General features: G+C 52.6%; 3 protein-coding genes across 3 annotated transcripts; 1 reads left to right on the forward strand and 2 right to left on the reverse strand.

Annotated features, from left to right (window-relative positions):
- Nucleotides 1-1,792: 1,792 nt before the first annotated feature.
- Nucleotides 1,793-7,125, reverse strand: POLR3H (RNA polymerase III subunit H; the record flags this gene model as incomplete). Its single annotated transcript, XM_079537189.1, has 6 exons — nucleotides 1,793-1,846; nucleotides 2,512-2,719; nucleotides 3,298-3,361; nucleotides 4,315-4,401; nucleotides 5,860-5,956; nucleotides 7,015-7,125. The coding sequence occupies 6 exons, from the start codon at nucleotides 7,123-7,125 to the stop codon at nucleotides 1,793-1,795; spliced, it is 621 nt and encodes a 206-aa protein (XP_079393315.1).
- Nucleotides 7,126-11,967: 4,842 nt separating this feature from the next.
- Nucleotides 11,968-14,773, forward strand: CSDC2 (cold shock domain containing C2; the record flags this gene model as incomplete). Its single annotated transcript, XM_079540726.1, is given in 5 exon segments — nucleotides 11,968-12,024; nucleotides 12,027-12,110; nucleotides 13,931-14,178; nucleotides 14,263-14,385; nucleotides 14,611-14,773. Coding segments are annotated over 5 exon segments (675 nt in total).
- A 3,130-nt stretch (nucleotides 14,774-17,903) lies between these two features.
- PMM1 (phosphomannomutase 1) lies at nucleotides 17,904-21,893 on the reverse strand (the record flags this gene model as incomplete). The annotated part of the gene is made up of 8 exons (XM_079550504.1): nucleotides 17,904-18,026; nucleotides 18,236-18,351; nucleotides 19,846-19,921; nucleotides 20,158-20,257; nucleotides 20,716-20,807; nucleotides 21,044-21,120; nucleotides 21,553-21,670; nucleotides 21,765-21,893. The coding sequence occupies 8 exons, from the start codon at nucleotides 21,891-21,893 to the stop codon at nucleotides 17,904-17,906; spliced, it is 831 nt and encodes a 276-aa protein (XP_079406630.1).
- Nucleotides 21,894-22,507: the final 614 nt, after the last annotated feature.

The following is a 22,507-nucleotide window of genomic DNA, read 5'->3' on the forward strand; positions in this document are numbered from 1 at the left end:
GCTTCAGCCCCTCTCCCCTCACTGTTTCTGAGAGGGTGGGAAAGAACTTGGAGAAACGCTACCTGCCTGGTTGTTATGCAAAGACCACGTTTTGGTTTGGTTTTTACACTGTGATTAGAACAAACTTGCAAGAATTAAATCACGGATGCATTTACTGGCATCGTGCAGTAATTTCCTCTGACACAGCTCACCCTCTCCACAGCAAGAGTGATGCTGAGGATGATTTCATGAGAACGCTCTGTGAAGCAGTGAAGCTACTCTGGTGCACTGCTAGGAGCTCTGAGCTGGTGAAATGTGAGCTGAGCACAGCAGCTACCTGGGATGCTTCCTCTGGAGCAACCAGTGTGGAAGACTCTTTGGCTGCTGAGGTTCTAACCTGCATCATCTGAATTCTGACCTCTTAAAAACTGACAGGGATTTTTCCTCATGTCTAGCAGGCTGCTTGTCTGAGCACCGCTGCTGCCCAGCCAGCATTCAGTAAGCTGACTGACTGAGCAGATGGACCTCAGTTACTATGTGAACCTACACAATTCTAGGCCCCCTTTTAATTAGAGCAATGCACCAGGAATACAGTTCAGAATTAAGGGGCTATAACTACACTGCAGGGAGGGTGCTGGTGACTCAGGCTTTGTTTTCACAGTTGGAGGTTAGCAGCTCCACTATCCCAGGGAATTACAGCCCCTTCCTGCCAAACGTGGCAGCCTTTGTAATTATGTGCAACATCACTCTCTTGGCATTTTGCCCTGCATAGATTTTACTTGCTTTTTGTTCCCCTCTTTCCTTTCATTGCTGTCAGAGAGGGTGATGGCAATTGTTTGCTATTGGCTGTTAGAGCAGAGCAAAGCGTTAGTCTCGACACTCAACACTGTCTGCCTTGAAATACAAGTAGCTAGACTGCAGGAGGCAGGTTTTTTTCTTCCTGTGAGGCAGGAAGCTCATCATTTCTCTAGAAATTGTACAGGAAGGCAGGCTGTGTGGCTTTTACTGTTTATTCCAATTCTAGCATTAACACGCTCCCACAAACATAATTAACTTGCTCAAACACAGGTCCATTTCAGTTCTTAATTATGTATTTTCAGTCAAGCTCCAGCAAAGTTTAGCTCATTCTCAATAAATACAGCCCACCTAGTGCAGTATTTTTGTTCAGCACAATCAGCTGCCCTTCCTTTTCCACGGCCGTCATCTTCACAGAGCCCATTACTTGCGAGTAAACAACTTTCGTTCCAGTTCTCTTTGGCTGTTCTCATCCACTCATTAAGTTTCCCTTCTCAGCAGAATGCTACCACCGCTTCCCTTGCCCTCCCAGCAGAAGGATTTTCCAGATCTCAGTACCACACCTCTCAGCTCCAGTTTTTTGCTGTTTCTTCTCCAGTTCCCCTCAAAACAGTAGTTTTCTGCCCCTCTTAAATCAAGCTGTCAGGCCAAGGAAACAATACATCTAGACAGGCATTCTCTCCCACTTTCACGCACTTGAAGTCAACTCCCTTCTTAATTCAGGCGAGTGAAGACCTCCCCAGTTTTCCCTCCAGGGCAGGAGACAAAAGCTCCAGCTGGGTTTGTTGCTGCTGGGCTCAAGGCTTTTTGTCCCTGTAAATTCACTTCTACAGATCAGTGAAGACATTTCTTGAAAGCAACTGTCTTGATCTGGCAGGTTGGAAGCTGAAGGGGAAACAGAGAATGGCAGGTCTAATTTCTCATTCAGCTTCAAAAGAAGCAGTGAGCACCAGCAGGATCTCGTAATCCCCCAAACATCCACTGGAAAGACTCTCTGCGGAGCTGGCACTGATTGCAGCTAGCTGTTTGTCCACCATGACAGGAGTCCCAGGCCTGGTTCACTGATAGATCCCTGCTCACACAGAAAAGAGAGCGTGTGATTGTAAAATGCATAGAGAACACGGGAGTAAATGCTAAAAAAATATATAAAATCCCTTCCCCTTGTGTTACAGATGAGGCATTCCCTTTTTCCTACTGGATCCCAGCCCAAACTTCTTCAGATCTTGTCAGCACTACACCAAACCCTCAATACTTGAAAAATCAGCCACTTGCCCACCCCATCCCTGACTGTGCCGACTGCCCCAACCTTCTCCTGCTGTGAGAAAAGTGCTCGTATTGGTTTGGATCCATCTTTCTATGGCACTGTACTCAGAGAGGTCTTGTGCCAAAACACGGCATGGGAAAGACCGCTGTGCTGTTGCATGAATCTTGGTGTGCTCTTCCCAGCTCTGTATTTCTTGTATGCTCATTCCTATCTGCAGGTCTTGCATCTCCAGTCTATTCTCATTCAGCCTGCCAGATGGGAACTCCACCAGCCACAAATGTGTTCTAGCAAAAATACAGCAAACACAGAGCAACCACAAGAACTCTCTCATTCTTCCCCTTTTGCTCTCCTTTGATTTTGTGACTGTCTTTGTTTCAGCTTAAAGCAACCAATTCCTTGGGAAAGGGATGCTACTTTAAGAACAAAATTAACCACAGGCTTTGCAAGACCACAGGAATTATGCACATGGTTACCACAAGAGTGTAGGGTGCTTCTTTCTTCTGGACTTCTTCTGTGGCATTTGACGTGGAGGCCTCCGCAGAGCTTGGACCTGTTGGTGATGTGTCAACAAAAGTTTCGTCCACAACTCGGAAGCGGATCTCCTCCCCGATGTCCATGTAGAGGTCGTGGGCCCCTTCTTCTGTCTCATATTCCCAAACCCACACCTGCTCCGCTTCATCGCTGGCCACACCAAGGGCTAAGGAAGGAAACGGCATTTCACCTGGCAGATCACTGTCTTACAGTTCTAAGAACCCTCCTGATTCAAAGCCTTTTCACAATCATCTCTCAGACTCCAACATGCTGTCCTACATCACTGTGTGCACATTCCAGCCCCGTGGCCTTGTTTCTGATTTTCCTACTTCCAGGTGTATGCTGTTACTCCCCCCCCCCACCTCCAAAACAAAGCAACCCCTCAGGCTCCCACAAGTAAGGACATTAGACACACCGTGTATCTACACATGTAGCAAACCCCGCATTCTGTCTCCAGCAGCACCGAAGTCTAGAGGCAGGGATTAATGGTGTGGCTGTTTGAGGGACATTGCTATTCATTTTCATCAGCTGGCACAATGATCCTGCAAAACCTAATAAGCGTGAGGCCTGCCTAGCTGTGATAACAGTCTGTGAGACTTGCCCGACACAACAGCTTAGCTTCTGCCACTGAGCACCTTCATTGTTGCAGCAGTAAATGCCTGCAGGGCCAGCACTGCACAATCTTTTGAAATGAAGTACTAAAGTTATCAAAGGTGATCAAAGGATACAACTTTGCTGGCTGCTGCAGGGATTCTGGTGGGATGACAATATCATCAAAGAATCCAATAGAAACTGCGGAGAAAAGAATTTGATTAAGACTGAAACCATTCTTCACAAATGATGTACCACAGCAATTCCTAAAGTGCAATTCTGGATTCATTTTCCTTCCTCTTTCAGGAAGGATGTCCGAGATTATGCAGGAATTATTCTTTGAGTCACAATGCTCTGTTTCAGTTGGCAGCAAAGCAAACACCCAGCTGAAGTACATACAGCAACAGAGGGCACACTCTTTGTGGCCACAGGGAAAGGAAAAGGCTGCTTGGAGCAGGACTGGAAGTGTCAGCGTTCCAATAAATGAGTCAGATGCTACAGAGGTCTGCGACAGGAAAAAGCTTAGAAATCACAGACCTAACTGTACACTGCTCTTTATTTAACATGTTAGACCAATCCCCACCCTCTAGATTCCATGATGTTGAGTTTTATGAGCCTAAATTCAGCAACAAATATATCCCTGGGATCCCCAGGAGCTCGCCTGCATGGAATACTCCTACAATACCAGAAGGCAACCCATAAGCTATGTACTTCATGAAGTACGTGGCCGATCATCTTTCTTATGAAAGATGTTTCCCTGCCATGGCTTCAGATACAGGAATTAATTGCAAATATTCAAGAAACTATAGCAATATATATCAGACCAACAGAATCTGATACTACCACCTTAAAAGAAAACATCAGAAGTTCTGTCAATTGAAGCGAGAAAATAAATTCAGTCTAACTCCAGATGGGCTTGCCTATTCTTCTTGGGCATGCACATGAGTGACAAAAGGAAAGGGGAGCGCAGACAAAACCATGAAGTGCAGGGGAAGCTGCCAGGCTCAAGCTACCAATCAGCCTCAGGCTGGAGCAGGGCTGGAGGCAGTACCAGCCTTCAAGCAGCTCGCACACAGCATGACAGTGCCTGAAACCTCAGCATCCCCAAGTGCACCGCAGCTCTCGCGTCCCTAATGTTAGGAGATGCAGTTTACCATGAACGCCATCCTGACTGCAGCTTTTAATCTCTCCAACCAGAATCTCGTCCAGGAAGGGATGGAAGACCACGTAGCGGAAATGCACTTGAAAGAAAGCACATCCTTAAGGTTATGTCCGTGTGAGTGAATCATACTCCTTCCACAGGGTGGCAGCCACTAAAACAAAATCCCACATCCGATATGCCCTCTAAAATGTTGCATCCTGCATGCTTTACAGCTTCCTTACGAATATTGGTGAGTTCAAGAAAACAAGAATCACTTACGATTCCTGTTTTATATGAGTTATAGCAGCAGCTGATCAGCACTTTCAGTTACAAAAACAAGCATTCCTTGGAGACCAAGAATGTCAGCTGAAACGTTGTTTTCCTGCCATACTTCTGCTCCATTTATCTTTGACAGCAATGATTTATTTTCTTCAAATGAAATTATATGGTAAACAATATTATCAAAGTAAGATTCTCTGCCATAATCTTATTTAACCAAATGAAAAAATCTAGCTATGTTGCTAACTAAGATTTTGCATTTATAATTATAAGGAAGCCATACTAAGACAACCCCAGCAAGATAACACTTAAAAGCTGTTTAACATAATTTTAACTGTCCATTCCCAGTGCTGCTTTTCCATATAAACCAAGCACTAGATTGGAGAGGGAGTAATAAATCCTGCTGCCTGCTAGCAAGTGCTATCCCAGCTTCTGAAAGCAGGAGGTTTCTCTGCAAACTCAGAGAACATATTCTCTTGTTTCAGTTCAAGGAGGTTTGAATTTAAGGAAGCAAATGGAGACTAAAGCAAGCAGCAAAGCCTGCCATCCTCCTCAGTATTAGAGAAGCTTTCATTTGTAGGGAATAAGCTCTATTGGCATTAAAAATTATGTCTGGGATGCCACATGTAGTCATCCAGTTCCTTTCTAACAGGGTTACTTCATTTGCTCAAGCATTTGCGTATTTACTTACAGCTTTTGCTCAGATTTGCCAAAGCTCAAAAGTAACGAATCATTTCTTATTTCCTCCCCCCCAAAAAGTCAACTAAAATCCTAAAGTGTATGCTGAACCAGATCTGTCTAAGTCTCAAAGACAGATGCTGCAAAGCTTCCAGCTAAGAAAACAGCATCAACTGTTGTGCGAATGTTATATTTAGAAACGTTTCAACATTCCAGGCAGGCAAAATTAGCTTCAAAAAGAAAAAAAATAATACTAATGGACAAACGCAGAACAATTAGTATAAATTATTTTCTATTTGGAGATTTCTGAGCTTTCTAAGTTAAATTAACCCCTTCCTTATCCAAGACCTATGGCTGTAACTGTAGGGCAGAGATGGACTGCTGGAGAAGGAAGATGGGACTGCCTACTTAAAAATGTATTTCTAACCACAAAAGTGCAATACAAAGGGACTTCTACCATGATCCTCTCTCTCTTCTAAAGGGAAAGGTGAAGGCTGCTAACTTCAGCAAGTCCTTTTAAACTTCATTTATCTAACAATGGGAACTTAATTGACACTTGCAGACCACTAACCTTCTGCAACTGCCGTAACTCAGAACCTACCTTTGGTATGCGACGCACCATCCCCAGGGAATATGTATGAATCTTCCAGTTTTGTAATATCATACAGACAGATGCAGAGACCAACGTTGTATACAACCTGCTCAAATTAAAAAACAAAAAAGAAAAAGGCTGTAAATCAATTACCAGGTTAACTCCCTTGAAATTTATACAAAGTGCACAGCTTTTAGAAAGAAGGCAGCAGAAGGTGGCAAGATGGGAGAGAAGCTGCTTGCGTGCACTCCTCCAGCACTAAGCACACTGCGTTTCAGAGGAAACCCTGTCTTCGTCAAGTGCTATGAGAGTTTGTGTTCTTACTGGCACTAGAAGGAGCACTGCTATAAACAGAAATCATTGGGATAATTGTCAATAATGAAAAATTTGACCTGCCACAATAGTAAAGTTGTGAAAGAACATCTATCAATTCAGCAGATCCACATCTTGTACAAAGGCCAAATGCACTTCCTGCCAGCATCCTCAGAAGTTTCTAAGCTTGTCTTTGTCTGAGATTATAATAGCTGTGGGCAGAGATAAGGAGAACTCCCAGTTTCCCTGCCACTTCACAGCCTACAAGTCAGTGGATACAAGATTGTTGTTTTCTTTTCCTAACCTGCCTGTGTAATCTGCTTCCTCAATCACTTTGGGCTGCTCTCCGGAGCCCCCTTCACATTGCCAAGCTGCACTCTGAGCTCTGCACCCTCTGAAAGCCGTGTGCCCATCAGCCTCATGGGCTGCACAGGGACACTGTGATACAACACTTTCACGTACCCCACACTAAAGGGGAAGACTGTGCTACCATACTGTACTCAGCACAAAGCAAGGCAGGTATCACCACTTTCATTTCTCTTTCAGTATTTTTGTTGTATTTACACTGGCCTGGTTTGCATGTGTTTTTTTCAGATGGCACTTTGTACTGCCGCCCCACACAGAAGATGGCAATGACTCTCCCTCCTTCCATGCCCCTCAGCACCTTCTCTACAGCACGAACACAAGACCTCTATGGGATGGTACACAGCTCCTTCTTTTTTTTTTTTTTTCTCTTTGTTTGGGGTTGGCCTTCATATCTAAGCTGTTCTGATGCATGTATCATTATGCACAAACACAGAAACGCTCTGTTATATGATGATGCTACGACGCTTACACCACTCTATACATTACCTTATTGGCCAATTTCTTGTTTAGCTCCTCAGCAATGGACTCATTCAGTTTCCTCTCAAACTGCCAGGGAGGAATCCTCACCGTGTCAGTCATCTCCACCAGGACAAACATGGCGAGCTCTGGGGAGACAGGGAGAGAGCACAGCAGCGCTGAGCCGCTTTAGTAACAAGCATTCAGCCCAGGCCTTGCCCGAAGCGCGGAGGGGCAGCACTCTGCGCCTTGTGAGGGGCAAAGTAAGGGGACGAGTGTGGTTAGAGACCAGTTAGGCAGCGCTCGGCCTCCCCATGACCCAAAAGCCACGCCAGAGCAGGCCCCTGACCTGTGAGCCTGGAGCAGACAGCAGCAGGCCCACAGAGGCAGCAAAAACCCCGCACCGCTTCAAACCCACCTGACACACCGAACGCCGCCGCGCGCTGCCCGTCCTCACGGCGACTTCCGGTGTAGGAGCCAATCGCCTTCGGGGGGCGGGGAGACGGATTCTGATTGACGTGTGTCCGGACCTACCGCACGGCTCTGTGCAGTGCGGAGGCCCCGCCCCTGGCTCCGCCTTGAGGCCCGCCTCAGGTGGGGGCGGCCATTTTGTCTTCCTGTGAGCGAGGTAGGGGCTGTGTACTACTGAGGCGCTCCGTTCCCTGGAGGGCTCAGTTTCTTTAAATAAAACGTGAATCCGTGAAAAATTTTCCGCAGCTGCCCGTCTCGTGATAGGGGTTGTGGGAAACGAGGGGTTGTGCCCGTGCCCGGGACGTGCCCCAAGACATGGAAGGAGCTGCGGGGTGCTCAAAAAAAGACTGAGAAAAACCCACGTGTCTGCGGCTGACAGGCAAAACTGTGCTGTCAGCACCGCGGCTTTGATGCCGACACGACGGGTGTCACCCCCCGCACCCTGTGGCAGTGTGTAGCGGGCGGTAATGAGTGCTCGGGATGAGAAATAAGTTACATGTTGAGCTGTCTTGGAGCGGGAAGGGGAAAACGAGGCCACAAATAGCGCATCTCAGCCTCATTAACAAGAGATCTGTGGTGGCTGAGGAGTTTCTGATCTGTCTGAAATTATTCCTGCTCCACCAGGGTGTCTTTTTTTGTGATGATTAAATGGCCATTCTGCACATGTTTAGTGTGTTGGCATAGCAGGTGATGGAGGATCCAGTTTTCCTTCCCAGGTCCCTGGGAGGAGTAGTGTTAGTGTCAGCAATGAGCTCTGCATGCACCACTGTTGAGACACCTCACCCCAAATCCACTTCAGCCTACTTCAGGAGCTGTACAAAGAGTCTTTCCCTTCTCCATGGCAGTGGCTGTGCTAATCAGGGTAAACACAGTTCTGCTGGCATGCTCAGTGCATCCCTCGCTGTTCTGACCTGGCCCCATGCAGGTTGGATGATGCTGGGACTGACCTTTAGCTGCAGGTTTTGCAGGTCACTGTAGCTGCCTTTTCAGAAGGTGCTGTAGTTCTTCAGCATGTCCCTCTTCTGACAGCAGGGGAAGAAATAGCCTTGGTATCACACCAGAAGTTAGGTCATGTGTTGATGCTAGCAAGGTGATCACTCTGGATGTGTATGTACACTCTTGTACATAAGAGCTGGAAGGTTAAGTAGGAGCAATACAGGGTGAATACCTGGAATAATATAGGAGACTGGGTGAACAAATGGATTAGGATGGTCATACCACATTTGCATTTCTTGCCTGCCCTTGAGCTAACATTTTTCATGCTTCCAACAATCACGACCCAATGGGGGGCTGCTGGGTGTCCAAAACAAAACAAACACATCTCCTTCAGCCTGTTGCGCAGCCCTGAGCCCCAGCTATGTGACTAGGAGGTCTGCAAGGCATCCTCTCTTTCTGGCCCACGTCTAATGGATGGTTCCTTGGTGTTCTATGAAGTGCAATGGCAGAGTCAGATGAGCTGCACTGCCTTGAGATACCAGGCTACCAGCCCCACTAGCAGTTCATCAGCTTCTACCAGAAATGTCACATTCTGCCAGAAATGCTTTCCTGCAGATAACCCCTCCGATTCCAGCATGGTGCACACCTGGAGCTTCAGGGAGGTGATGGCTGTTGCACTGCTGCTGACTGGGTTTTCTCTGTGGAAGAATTCTGTATTTCCATCAGCACTGGTCATAAGATTTGTCTCTGATGTAAAAATATAAAGCCAAATCTTGCCTTGTAAAATGTTGCTGTCTCAACCCTGCTGTAGATAGCACCCAGCAGCACACTATATTTCACACTGCAGCTAAAGTAGTCTGATGTTGGAAACTGTGGGAACAGCCCCATCTTGCTGAGCACTTTCTTTTTGTCCCTATAATTCTGGCATGTGAAATAGCCACAAGTTCACAGAGGCTGTACACACATTTTTGTAACCATGATGTCTCCAGAGTCTCTCAGTAGTGTTGAGAGCATTGAGGTTTTGCCAGCATATGGGGGCATGGTTCTCTGCTGCTGTTTTTCTGCTGCTCAGAGAAAACCCTAGGCATGTCTCATCCTCACAACTGCAGAAAACTTGAAAATGCAATCTGAAGTTACGTGAAGGCTCAGGAAAATGAAAGAAACTCCCAAATTGTTTTGCTTATGATCTCCTCTGCCTCCGCATTCCCAGGGCTTTTGGGGAAAACTGGCTCAGGGATGTTGTAGGCGGAGGTGAGGGATGATTTGCATCTAGGTTGCTGAGCCCTGCTTTGATTGACTCCAAAGGATTTACGTATCTTCTCACGTACAAAGTCCTCCACACTCCTGTCTTTGCTTCTGTCTCCACAGGCATCTCTAGCACCCCCACTCCCACTCTGATCAAAGCTTCCCTTCTTCTCCTTTTATCATTGCTACGCTTTGGACTCCCTGCCTTCTCCACTGCAACGCATGCCCAGAGCTGTCTGCCTGTCTAATGCACCTCAAGTTCCCTTCAGAGCCCCCACTGACTATACAGGAGAGTCAGTCTGATGCTCTGTCTTGTTTACCACTTGCAGCTGGGCACACAGCTGACCCTGGTGAGGAAGAACAGCTATTGATGATGTTCAATGTACAACAATTCAATGGACACCTGGGGAAGTGGAGGGTGTGCCCATGCTGCACATTCCCAGCATTCTTCCAGCTTCTTCGCCCTCCTGGGCTGCTGGGGGTGAGCTGTCACCAGGAGAGGATGGGCTGGCTCAAGAGAAACTTGGACCAGAGACTGGAACAGGTGGCTGCGTTTCTCCTTTGCTTCTTTTGCAAGCTTCTGAAGGGTTGTCTGGGTGGATGAGCCTTGTGGCATCTGTAGGTGGCAAATGGGACTCGTGTTTGTTGCGGAAAACTTGAAAAGCCACAACTAGAGGGAGATAGGCACTGACAGAACCCCAAACATGCCAGCCTGGTCCATTCCCCTGCTGCAAAATGAGGCCAGTATCACCCAACTCCCCAGTGGATGCATGCCCATGATGTTTTTAAAAATCTCCTGTGATGGAGACTGGTGCTTACCCAGGCAAAACATTGGAGTAATTAGCTATCTGTTCTAGTGTTTCCTAATATCTAGCATCAGTCTTGCTCCTTGCAAGCCCCATTGCTCCTCACCCCAACAGACACAACGAACAGTTGATTCCTGTCCTCATTGCAGCAAGTGCTCCTATCACACCGTGACCCCAGGAGAGGAACTCTGGGGCCGATTCATTATGTTGCCTCTCCCCACAGAGATAACTCTCAAGCACGGTCCTATTGGCACAGGGCAGAAGAGGAAGAAAGGATCTTTTGGGATGGGGACCTGCCATATGGCAACTCCAGGGAGGTGATGCTCAAAAAGCAGAATTCCCCTCCTGACCATACATGCCATACAGGGAGAAGAAGCAGGACCTGTGCCAGCACGGGATGCGGCATCACCATGTGAGGAATCATGTTGGGCTCGTGTCCCTCTCTTTGCTGCCCAAGCCCGAGCCCCTGATTGTGCCATGGAGTGACCGTGCACTGCGGGGTGCCAGGGGGCTGCAGGCAGCAGGAGCTGGGGAGAGCTGCAGGAACACCAGCAGGGTTTGGGAAGATGTGGGGAGAAGCTGGAACCCCTCGCTGGGTACACGTGTCCCCCACCACTTTGTCCCCCCAGCCTGCAAGGCTGCCTCGTGCCGTGTCAGGCCGTGCCACCGACGTGGGCATGCGTCACGGTGCTCGAGCAGAACGATGCAGCCCCTCCACCCCCCCGAAACTGCGATGACCAGCCTGATCCCTCCCACCTGCCTGCTCCCCCTGGCCTGGCCCTGACGTCAGGGAAGGCGTGCGGATGCGTGTGTGCAGGCTGCACATCATACACACATCAGGCACCGCAGAGACATCGGGAGGCAGCCGGCAGCCGGCAGCGGAAAAGCCCCCGGAGCCGGGCTACATGCGAGAGCTCTGCTCCTCGCCGGGCAGCAAAGGAGCGCTTCCCCGTCCCCACCGTGCGCTGATGCTCTGCGATCCGCAGCTCCAAGGAGCCCCTCATTGCTAAGGAGGTAAGGGCAGGCACGACGGCCGTCGGCTATTGTAGCCAAAGGTTCAGCTTCATGCACGGTGTTTGCTTACAGGGCTGCTTTTTATTTTGGGAGAAGTGTGAGGGTGAAGTGTGGCATCCCTCCTCTTTTCCTCTCCTGATTCCCCAGCAGCTCCCAGACAATGCCTCCTCCGGGGCAGGCAGTGCTGCATGGCCACTGTTGCTGGGGGCACATCGTGCTGCCAAACCGGGCTCAGCTGGCACCAGCTCTCCATCACCGATAGCAGGAGAAAGCAGCGGGTGAAAACCTGTCCTGGTAGAGGTGGGAGCTTGAATGGATGTTTCTTTGGGGCTGGCTGTGCTATTCATTCCTGCAGACAGTAAGTTAGATCACAAAGGAGAGAGAAAGGATGAAAGGATGTGGATGGGGACATTTGCGTGAGGTCTTTGAGCCGACAATACTCTGATTTAAAATCACAGCCAACCTCAACCGGGCAAATCCCCCAAACCCGGTTGTCGGGCAGCGATGCTTTATGCATATATACTCCAAAGGTAAACCAAGCCTCCATGATGGCTTCTCCTCTGGCTTCCTTTGGCTTGTGGCAGCTCTCCCCACGGCCTCCCTGAGAATCCAGCGGTACCGACGGAGGGAGCTTTTTATAATCAATCCATAAAGGTGACATTCATATTTTAGCGCTAACGAGGCTGTATCGTAGGCGAGACGATCTCAGCAAAGATGCTTGGAGTTGTGAGTGTGATTGGCTTAGATGGGGAGGGGAAGCTTTAAGTGTGTGTTCCCAATGAAAGCTGGCTTATCTTTTGTATAGTGATTCATTTCAGCCAAGGGGTTTTTAGCATGCAGGATACGTGGAGGAAATTGTTCCACTCTTCTTTAGCTCTTAATGGCATGATCTAGTAACCAAAAAAAAAGAGGGAGGGGGGCTATGGGGCTTTCATTAGCATTGGACAGAGACGGCATTTAGAAAACCTGAGAGACGCCGGGGCTGCAAGGACAGAGGACGGCTGAACGTTTGCTTCCCGGCTGCCCCCTCCTGTTACAACAGCCCCTTTCTGGGTCCAAAAGATGAAACCCACAATTTCACACCCAGCTCCCGGGCCACGCTCCGATTCCCAAAGGGATGGCGCAGGGTTGCAGCCCCCTGGAGTGGTGGGAGGCCCAGAACCCCAGGGCTGGGTGAAGGCAAAAGGATCCCAGTGGGGGGAAGGAGCACAAAGAGGAGCTGTGTGGGAGGGCCGGGGGGCTGAGGGAGATGACACCAATTAAATATGGATTGCGGGTGACGCGTGAGGGCTTCGTGCTGCTGCTGCTGCTAACGACCGGGGAGTGACAGCGGCCGGAGCTTCTGGGCCACCGCCTCGCTGTGGGGCTGTGGAGTTAAACCGGGTCACAGCAGCACCCACCCGAGGGTATGTGTTTATGAGGAGTGGGGCAGACAGCGACTTTGTTTGATGAGCTGCATCGTGATGAGCGAGGCTCTTGGATCTGCAGATAAAAGCCGACGTGTCTCCTGCCTGTCTATCCTAATTGGTGCGGGGTTGGTGCACGCGCCCGCTGGCAGCTCTGCATGGAGGCCTTCTCTCAAAGAAACAGGGAGGCGAAATCGTGGCCGTGCCGAAGCGGCGAGTTCTCTGGTCCCCAGCCTGCAGCAGCCTCAGCTGCCCCGGATTTCATCCCCACAGTGTGGCTGAGTGCGGGGTGGGCGCAGGGAGGACATACCCGCAGCTCCCCTCTGTGGTTTTCCCCTTCCCTTTGTTTGCTGCGGGGACTCAGAAGAGGTGGGAATCAGTGTCCCAAGGGATGTGGGCCCTGTGGGCCCCTTCTCTGATGTCAGTTTTGCCTCTAAGCATTCTCCTGTCTTGCTGCTTCTGCTTCTGTGTGGGATCGTGGTGCTGAGACGGCCATGGGCGGTGGGCAAGGAGAATGGGCGTGCTCCCTCCCCACCGTGCTGTCTGCTCCAGAAACCTTTTCCCATGTCCTTGGTGCTTGCTAATTTCGGAGCAGAGGTGACCCCTTTCTTCACGTTCCCCGAGGGCCCTCACCTCTCAGTGTGAGTCAGAAAGCAAATTAAAGGCTCTCTGGGTTTCCTGGCATGCAATCCCAAATACACCACATGGGTGTGGGGGGCTGAGGGAGGTGCATTGTGTTAGATGCAGCCACCGAGGGGGAAAGAAATCCACAGGGTGTGGGGTTTCTGAGCAGCTCCAGAGCCAGGAGGCTTAAAAACACACAAAACCCTAAAAATGTCACCAATTAGGACGGCCTTCCCATGCCTATGCCATCTCCTGCTCTTTGGCACGTGACACCTAGCTCCATCCTCCCGCCAATCATCCTGCAGCTGAACGTTGGGGTTTTTCTGCTTTTGGGGGCCAAAACACAAGGGCTTTAATTCAGGGCTCAAACAGTGTGATGCCGACCAAGAACCTGAGGTCGATGGCCTCAGCTGACCTGTAACTACTCCCCCATTCTCCCTGCAGCTTGCTGAAGCAGACCCCTGCCTGCTGCTCCCCACACCCAGCCCCGAGACGGAGCACCCCGCCGACCCCACCATGTCATCAGAGCCCGGCGCCCCGCCGGCCGTGCCGCCTCTGCACTCTCCCAAGTCCCCAGTCTGGCCCACCTTCCCCTTCCAGCGCGAGGGCAGCCGTGTCTGGGAACGGGGCAACCTCCTACTGCGGGACCTGCCCAGCCCACTGCCCACTAAGAGGACCAGGACCTACTCTGCGTAAGTACCCAGCAGTCCGCAGGGGATTCTGGAAATGTCTCTCTGGCTGCACGTTCAGACTTCTCCATCCCTTCCCTCGTGCAGGACGGCACGTGCTTCTGCCGGGCCCATCTACAAGGGTGTCTGCAAGCAGTTCTCCCGCTCACAGGGCCATGGGTTCATCACTCCAGAGAATGGCACAGAAGACATTTTTGTCCATGTGTCTGAGTAAGTCCACACAGCGCTGGGTATATGGGGGATAGGCGGTGACCCGGGGCTGGGGTGATGCTGTGTCCGTGGGTGATGGTGCATCCATAGCTGATACTCTATCTCCATATATCTAAGATCCCACTGCAGGTGGGTTTCTCCCATGTGCTGGGTGCCTTCCATGGTGCTGGGGGGCTCCATCTCTCGGCCCCACGGCCCCATCGCCTCCCCTCTCCTCTCCCACAGCATCGAGGGGGAGTACGTCCCGGTAGAGGGGGATGAGGTGACGTACAAGGTCTGCCCCATCCCTCCCAAGAACCAGAAGTTCCAAGCAGTGGAGGTGGTGCTCACCAACCTGGCGCCCCATACGAAGCATGAGACGTGGTCTGGGCAGATCATCGGCTCCTAGGTGCCTGGGGGGCCTGATGGCCGCTCGCGGGGAGCTTGGGGAAGGCTGGGCTGGCGAAGAGGCTGGGGCCACTCCTCAGCACGCAGGTGTTCACGTTCGGTGTCTTTTCTAAGGTTACAGTTTCCTTTTTGTGTGTGTTTGTACCTGTCTTTGAGGGGGATGGGGAAAGCGGTGTCCTCCCCACTGACTCCCCAGCTCCTGGGGTAGCACTGAGTCCCACATCCTTGAGCCCAAGGGGAGCGGGAGGACTGATCCTGCCCCCATCCCACTGCAGCCTGGGGCTTGTGGGGGGCTTGTCCCCGCCTCCCCAGCCCTGCTCTGGCCAGATGGGCAAATCACTGTGCCGGGAGGGGACAGCTCAGCCCCTTCTGCCCCCATCACCCCAGCCCCCCTTGGAACCCCGTCCTGTGTGTGCCTGTGTGTGTGTGTCCGTAGGTCACCGTGGGGCTGAAGGGTTTGGTGATCTCCCTCTGCTCATGTTCCACACCGACACCTCCCGCCCCCTCGGTGTAGACAGGGTCTCGTATATAAAGCACAAATTAGTTCTCAGTCCTCTCTGCCATAGCTTGGCTAGGTGGGCTCCTGCGGCCTTGGGAACGGGAAGGGGAACCTGGGAGTTGTGAGATGTGGACGTAGGGATGGCCCCATGCCATGCCCCAGGCAGTTAGCCTGGCCAAGACAAACTGTTGGATTTTTCTTTTTTCTTTTCTATTTTTTGGGGAAATAAACTAAAATCCTAGGATTGTTGGTGTTTTTACAACTCTGGTGTGGTTCCTGCCTGTCTGACCTTGTGTCAACCTTTGTAACATTGGCAATAAACCATTAAAAGTGACTTTCCCACGAGCCCTGCCCATCCTGCCTTTTTGTGTGTAAGTGCACCCTGCAGGGGACCCAGGAAACCCAAGGCTTGCCTCAGACACTCACCAATGCTGTGCACTGCACCTCAACTTCAGCAGAACTGCTGGAGAGGTTCCAGAGGAGGACCACAAAGATGCTCAGAGGGCTGGAGCACCCCTCCTATGAAGACAGGCTGAAGGAGCTGGGCTTGTTTAGCTTGGAGAAGGCTGCAGGGAGACCTCACTGCAGCCTTCCAGTACTTAAACAGAGCTTATACAAAGGATAAAGTTTTTACACAATCTAATAGTGACAGGATGGAGGGAATGGCTTTAAAGTAAAAGACAGGAGATTTAGGTCAGATGTTAGGAAGAAATAAATTATTCAGAAGGCAGTGAGGCAGTGGCACAGCTGCCCAGAGAACTGTGGGTGCCCCATCCCTGGGGGCTCAAGGCCAGGTTGGATGGGGCCCTGCACAGCCTGAGCTGGTGGGTGACAGCCCTGCCCACAGTAAGGGGGGGGACTGGGTGGGCTTTGAGGTCCCTTCTGACCCAACCATTCTGTGATTCTGATTCCCTGGTCCTGCAGGGCCTGCACCCAACACTTGAGGGCAGAGCAGAGCTTGCACACACTGACAACTGCACACTGTGGCTTTAATAGGATTTGTATACATATATATTTATATATTTATTTCTTTAAATTTATTTCTAATCTAACAGTTGGAACCAGTCAGACAGGAGCTGCCCATCTCGCACAGATACAGCACCATATGGTCCCCACCACATCCACTCACTCACACACCCATGGGGAGAAACCCGTGGCCGTGCTATGGGGCAGGCAAAGGGAAGCCTCTCTGCCTCTGAGATACTCCAGAGAACCCAGCCAGACTGCGGCCAGAGCTACGGCAGGACAGGTTTGTCCCCTCATTCACAGCACGGGCAGCCCTACAGACAGCACAGGGAGCAAACAGATCACCTCAGCCCCCAGGGCCACCACGGTGCCTTGCAGCCTCACGACCAAAAAAATACAGAAATCCTGCTGACTTGGAATAGACTCACAGGAAAAATAAACCACAGCCTGATCCTCAGTGAAAGAGGAGAACCACAAAACACAAGGTTCCTCCATGAGGGTTGAAGTGGAGGGTCAAAATGGCAGCCCGTGAAGAGGGCACTCCGCATTCAGGCTTCTCCAACATGTCCCCCTCTGCCACAGAGATTTTATCTGGGTAGAGAGGTATTTGTGCATTTGTTGGAGATTTCTGGATGCCAAGCCACTGCACTCATGCAAATTGGACACGTTACAGACTGATGTGTTTAAGAGGTACCGTCACACGGAGAAGAAAGCACCCACCAGAGCTGGTCACACACCACTGTAGCGTGAGCAGGGCCAGGCAGCGGGACCAAAGTCCTCTCAGGGACTGTGAAAAGCTGCCCCAGGCACGGAAGCACCAGCTTCTGCTTTGGTCCCGTGATTAAAGGGTGGCAGCCTTTGGGAAACTTCTCTCTGAGCCCCAGCTCCAAGGTGGGGCCACAGCGATGGGCAATGACAGTGCGAGGACAGCAGGAGGAAGCAGGATGTACCAGGAGAGCCGAGCACTGGGAAGGATAGTGACTTAGTCTGCTGTCAATGCCTTAGGTAAGGCTTTCTAGTAACATATCTGTGACACCTGATGGACACATGGATGGGAAGACTGAGCACTGGCAAAGTCTGCCAAGACAGGCTGTGGGGTCTCCTCCTTGGAGACCTCCAAATGCCATACACCCGGATGTAGGCCTGGGCACCCTGCTCCAGGTGTAGGGGTGGGCCAGATGGACCCAAAGGTGCCTCGGCCATGCTGCAATTGCGTGCAGGCTTCTGGGAAGCGCCCTGGCAAAGGGGGAGGGGAACATGAGAGGCAAATTCCCTTGTGCAGAGGTGTTGGAAGCGCAACACAGCTAAACAGAGAAGGGAGCAAGGGAAGGATGGACAGACATGCACATGGACAGACGTGGTTAAATTTGGCCCTGGCATTTGGGTCCTGAAGGCAGGAATGTATTGCTGCCCACCGAGGCCCCAGCTGGCAAGAGAGAAGTTCTGCTGGAGGAAGGACTGCCTGGTCCCACAGACCTCAGCTGTGACAAACTGGGAGTGCCAAAGGGCTGACCAACAGCCCCCTTCTGCACACCCCCTGGACTCACACAACAGCTCCTGACCAGCACCGGCAAGTGTTTTTCAGTCTACCCTGAGCAGATTCCTCAAACGAAGGTGCTTTTCCTTGTGGGGGAGAGAAGGGAGGAGGGCTGCAGGGCCCTCACAGTCAGCACTCATTTGCTCTCTCTGGAAAGAAGATTTCACGGCACCGCTGGACCGTGTCCTGGGGGGACTGGACGCTGTGTCCCACCGTTCGGGGGTCGTCGTAGATTTCATAATCATTCCCTCCCTGCAGGGGAGCAGAGAACAGGGAAAGCATTAGCAGAGACTCCTTGGAGAATCCGCATCCTGCAAGGAGCCTACATTTGCTGCTGCAAACACACGGAGAGCATCCCCCACTTGCACACCACTAAAGGGTTGTGGTAGCCGCTGGAGCACCACAGGCACCACCGAGTGAGGAGAAAGCAGCCATGTGAGGGGTGAGCAGGTTGTACTCACAGGGGTGGTCTCGTTTCCAAAGAAGTGGATGGTGTCAAACCTCTCATCGTCCAGCACGTTGAGGCAGTAGCGCTTGTCCCAGCCCTCTGGGAAGACGTCAAAGCTGATCATGCCACCTGCCAGCAGAATGGTGAGTGTTAGCAGAGCGGCCTTGAGGTGGTGAGATGTCCCCCTGCCCCAGACTTGGGGGTCAACCTGGAGCCCTCCCCATACAGCTGTGCCCAGTGGCTCTCTGGCATGTGATATTAGGAGGTCGCAGATGCTGTTTCTATGACAACAGGCTGAATGAAATCAGCAGGGCTGGGTGACAATAGCAGGACTCCATGCCACACATGCAAGCTGGCAGCAGCAGGCTGCAGGGGGAGCTGGTAGGGAAGCACCAGACATCCGTGTGCTGCTAAGATTTGGAGCTACACCTTGCAGATAGTATCAGTGTGTGCTGTGTCGGGGCAGCAGGGGACAAAGCACGTGTTGTCAGCTACTGGCACTGAGAACTCTCCCAGGCTCCTGCATGGACGTCACACTCTCCTGCTTTGGAAATAACTGAAATAAAATGCTGCACTGCATTATATTCTCCCCTTTCATGAGAGCTGGGCAGTGAGAAGAGCTCCTGGTGCCAGCTGGGAGGGGCAGGAAGCCAGTCGGAGTATGGAGAAGCAAGATACCAAGGACACCAAGCACTGCCCCTTGCCTGGGCACAGCACAGGGCTGCAGTGAGGTCTCCCATCGCTTCCCACCTTCCACAGCCTGGGATGAGGCTCTCACAGCCAGCTTGTCCCACCAGCTCCATTTCCGTGGGTCCTTGCCCCTTTGCCCTCTGCCCAGATTTCCACCTTCTTATGTTACACAAAGCTCTGCAGAATGTCTCTTTCTGGCTTCAGCCCTGTCCCTTAGATAACCTCATTTCTCCCCCAGTGCTGGCCAGGTTCCCAGGATTGCTGAAGCCCCTCCTTAGCTCCCTGCCTTGTCTGTAAAGCACCTCTAGCCCCAGAAGCAGCCCTACAAAAGCCCATGACACACAGTGCCAGCTCTTCTTCCAAGGAGAAGGATGTTTCCCTAGCAGCCAGCCCTCCAAACAAAACTCTGAGCTGAGAACACGAGGCCCCTTCCTCTCACACCACTGCATTCCTGGAGGAGCCCTGCAGAGGACTGAATGTGCCCAGAGCTCTGCTGGCAGCCCTGCTGCTGTGCTTGAGCCAGAGCAGAGCTGCTGCACAGGGGTGGGCTTAGCAGAGCTATGAGGAATAAGGCACTGGTAGCGTCATGGGACAGAAAGCAGTCGGCTTGGCTGATGCTCAGAGGAAAAACCTACGGCACAGTTTATTCCTGGAATCATACTCTCACTAAGGTTGGAAAAGACCTCTAAGATCATCTAATCCAACCGCTGAGCCATCACCACCTTGCCACTGACTTGCTGCAAATGCAAGCATGTTCCTCCCATGGCAGCTCTCCAGGAATTGCAGCTTGCTGAGCAGTCTCTGGGGTCTTACCAGAGAGCACAGCCTCTGGGATCCTGGATCCTCACAGGGATCAGCCTCATTCCCATTCTCCATCACACGATTTTAAGGGGAATGCAATGAAGAGGCCATGGCAAAGCCCCCTCTGCTCACCTCGAGAGAAACGCAGTCCTTTGCCAGCAAACTCCCTCTGCAAGGCTGCCACAAACTTCTCCCGGATCCGCTCTTTCTATGGAGGAGAAAGGAAAAGGGTTTGAATCACAGACTCATTAAGATTGGAAAGGACATCTAAGGTCATCAAGTCCAACCATCAACCCATCACCTCCTGGAACCTCCAAGCTAAGACGCATAGCTTGGAGCTGGTCTCCTATCTCCTTGGGAAGTGGGGGAAGCAGACAAGACTCAAGATCTGTGACAGAGCGAGACCTGCAGAGGGAACAGTGAGCCCAAACCCAACCCACGCACCTTATCCAGCTCTGAGAATTCGATCCGCTCCTCCAGTGTGCAGCTCCTCCCAATGGGGGAGATGTTCAGCATCCCATTGCGAAACTCAATGAAGGTTCCTCTGCATGTGGGCAAGAGCACAAGTTTACTGGGGCCTTTACAAGGACAGGGAGAGAAAAACAGCCCTTCTGAGGTCAGTGCAACCACAGCTGATCTCAGACAGCAGTCTGGCCAAACGTGCCCTCAAAACCAAGGGCTGGGCCCAGAGCTGTCCGGGCTGTTTGACTGCTGCTTGGTTGCTCAACTCAGTGAGGTTCCAGCTCCTGAGTGCCTCTGTGGATTCAGGCCTGTGGGATTTCTCAAAGCTTCTGTGGACAGCCCATGCTGTCACACAGAGCAGAGCTCAGCACTGCCCCTCCGCTCCCTGTGAGGAGCTGCAGCCGCCATCACGCCTCCCCTCAACTCCTCTGCTCTTCACTGAGCAAACCAGCTCAGCTGCTCCTCATACGCCTTGCCCTCCAGACCCTTCTCCATTTGTAGCCCTCCTCTAGACACCTCTAACAGCTTTATGTCCTTTACCGTTTCTTGGGCAGCTTCAGCAAGGCCATATAGTTGAGGCAGAAATTGATGAGGTCCTGCAGCAGCTCCTCTCCTAGGTGATCCTGAATGGCCTAGGGGAGGAGAGGGGTCGAGGAGGAAGCAGTGAAGGGACCGTGGAGCAGCAATCCTCATAGAAACACAGTGCGGTTGGGTTGGAGGGGACCTCCAAGCCCATCCAGTCCCACCCTGTGTCGTGGACAGGGCTGCCACCCATCAGCTCAGGCTGCCCAGGGCCCCATCCAACCTGGCCGGGAACACCTCCAGGGATGGGGCACGCTGGGGCCACCTGCACCCAGTGCTGACCCACCTGCTTGGCCACAAGCCGCCCATTCTTGTACTGCACGGTGCCATTCTCGGCGAAGACGTAGTCAAACTTATCGACGACTGAAAGGAAGGAGGCGAAAGTCCGCTCGGGTCATCAGCGAGGACAAGAGGTGCAATGGGGACACCCGGCAGGCCGCACGTCTCCCTGCCCGAGGGCCGCTATCTGCTGCGGGCAGGTGGGCGGCTGACGCAGACGGGCAGCGACCCGACGGTGTCACCGCCCCGGACAAGATAAGCGCACGGAACGTCATGCGCTCTGCCACGCGCGCCCATCGCTCCATCCCCGCCGCGGTGCTCGGCGGCGCGGGGATGGGTTACCTAACGCAGCCCCCGTGCAAACACAGCGCCGCTGACTCAGCCCTCCGAGCTAACGAGGCGGAAGGGAGACCTTAGGACTCGCCGTGCACCGGGCACGGATCTCGGGAAGGAAAACGGGGCGGGGGACTGCCCTCCCGGCGCCGCGTCTCCCCGCGCCCCGTTCGCGCCGCGCACCTTCGTCGCCCTCTCCCAGCTGCTCGGCGATCTTGGAGTAGTCGGAGCCCCCAACCACGCCGATCTGCACCCTGCCGCGCAGCTCCTGCAGGAAGCGGTCCACCTCCGGTTCGATTTTCTGCGGGAGCGGGAGGACGGATGAGAGGGGCCGAGCACGGCACGCAGCCCCCCGCTCCTCCTTCCTTCTGCCCCCCTCCGCCCGGCCGCGCTACCTGCCGAGCCGGCGTCAGCGTCCCGTCCACGTCGAAGAGGCACAGCACCCGGCCCCGCGCCGCCGCCATCCCGCAGTCTCTGCCGGAGCGCAGGGGCGGCCCGGGGGCGGGACTGCGCCGCGGCGCCATCGTGCGGCCGCCGCTCCGGGAGGTGCTCGGCAGCCGCGGGCAGGTGGCAGGTGGGGGCGCAGCGCCGGGACCCGGCACCGCTCCGCGCGTCGGGAGCAGTCCTGCCGCCTCGGGGCACCTCGTCAGGTGGGGCTTCTGTTCAGGAAGAGCGGTGCTGCATTGGAAAGGGCTGCCCACGGAGGTGGTGCAGTCACCGCCCCTGGAAGTGTTCCAGAACCGTGTGCATGTGGCACTGAGGGACGTGGTCAGTGGGCATGGTGGGGATGGGCTGGTGGTTGGACTTGAAGATCCTAGGCATCTTTTTCAGTTTTAACGATTCTATGGCTCTGTGATTCACAGCCCACCAACAGAGGTGTGATGAGCCTCTTGTCCAACAAACCCCTTCTGTCTGAATTCCATCCAGCTCATCCCAAGCTGCACCAGCCCTCAGAGAAGGGATCTGGGGCTGTTGGTCTGTGCTTAACTATGAGCCAGCAGTGTGCCCAGGTGGCCAACAGCATCCTGGCCTGTATCAGCAATAGCGCAGCCAGCAGGAGCAGGGAGGTGACCGTCCCTCCGTACTCAGCTCTGGTGAGGCTGCACCTCGAGTGCTGTGCTCAGTTCTAAGCCCGTCG

Source organism: Tetrao urogallus, assembly GCF_951394365.1.
Source record: "Tetrao urogallus genome assembly, chromosome: 1".
Lineage (NCBI taxonomy): Eukaryota > Metazoa > Chordata > Aves > Galliformes > Phasianidae > Tetrao > Tetrao urogallus.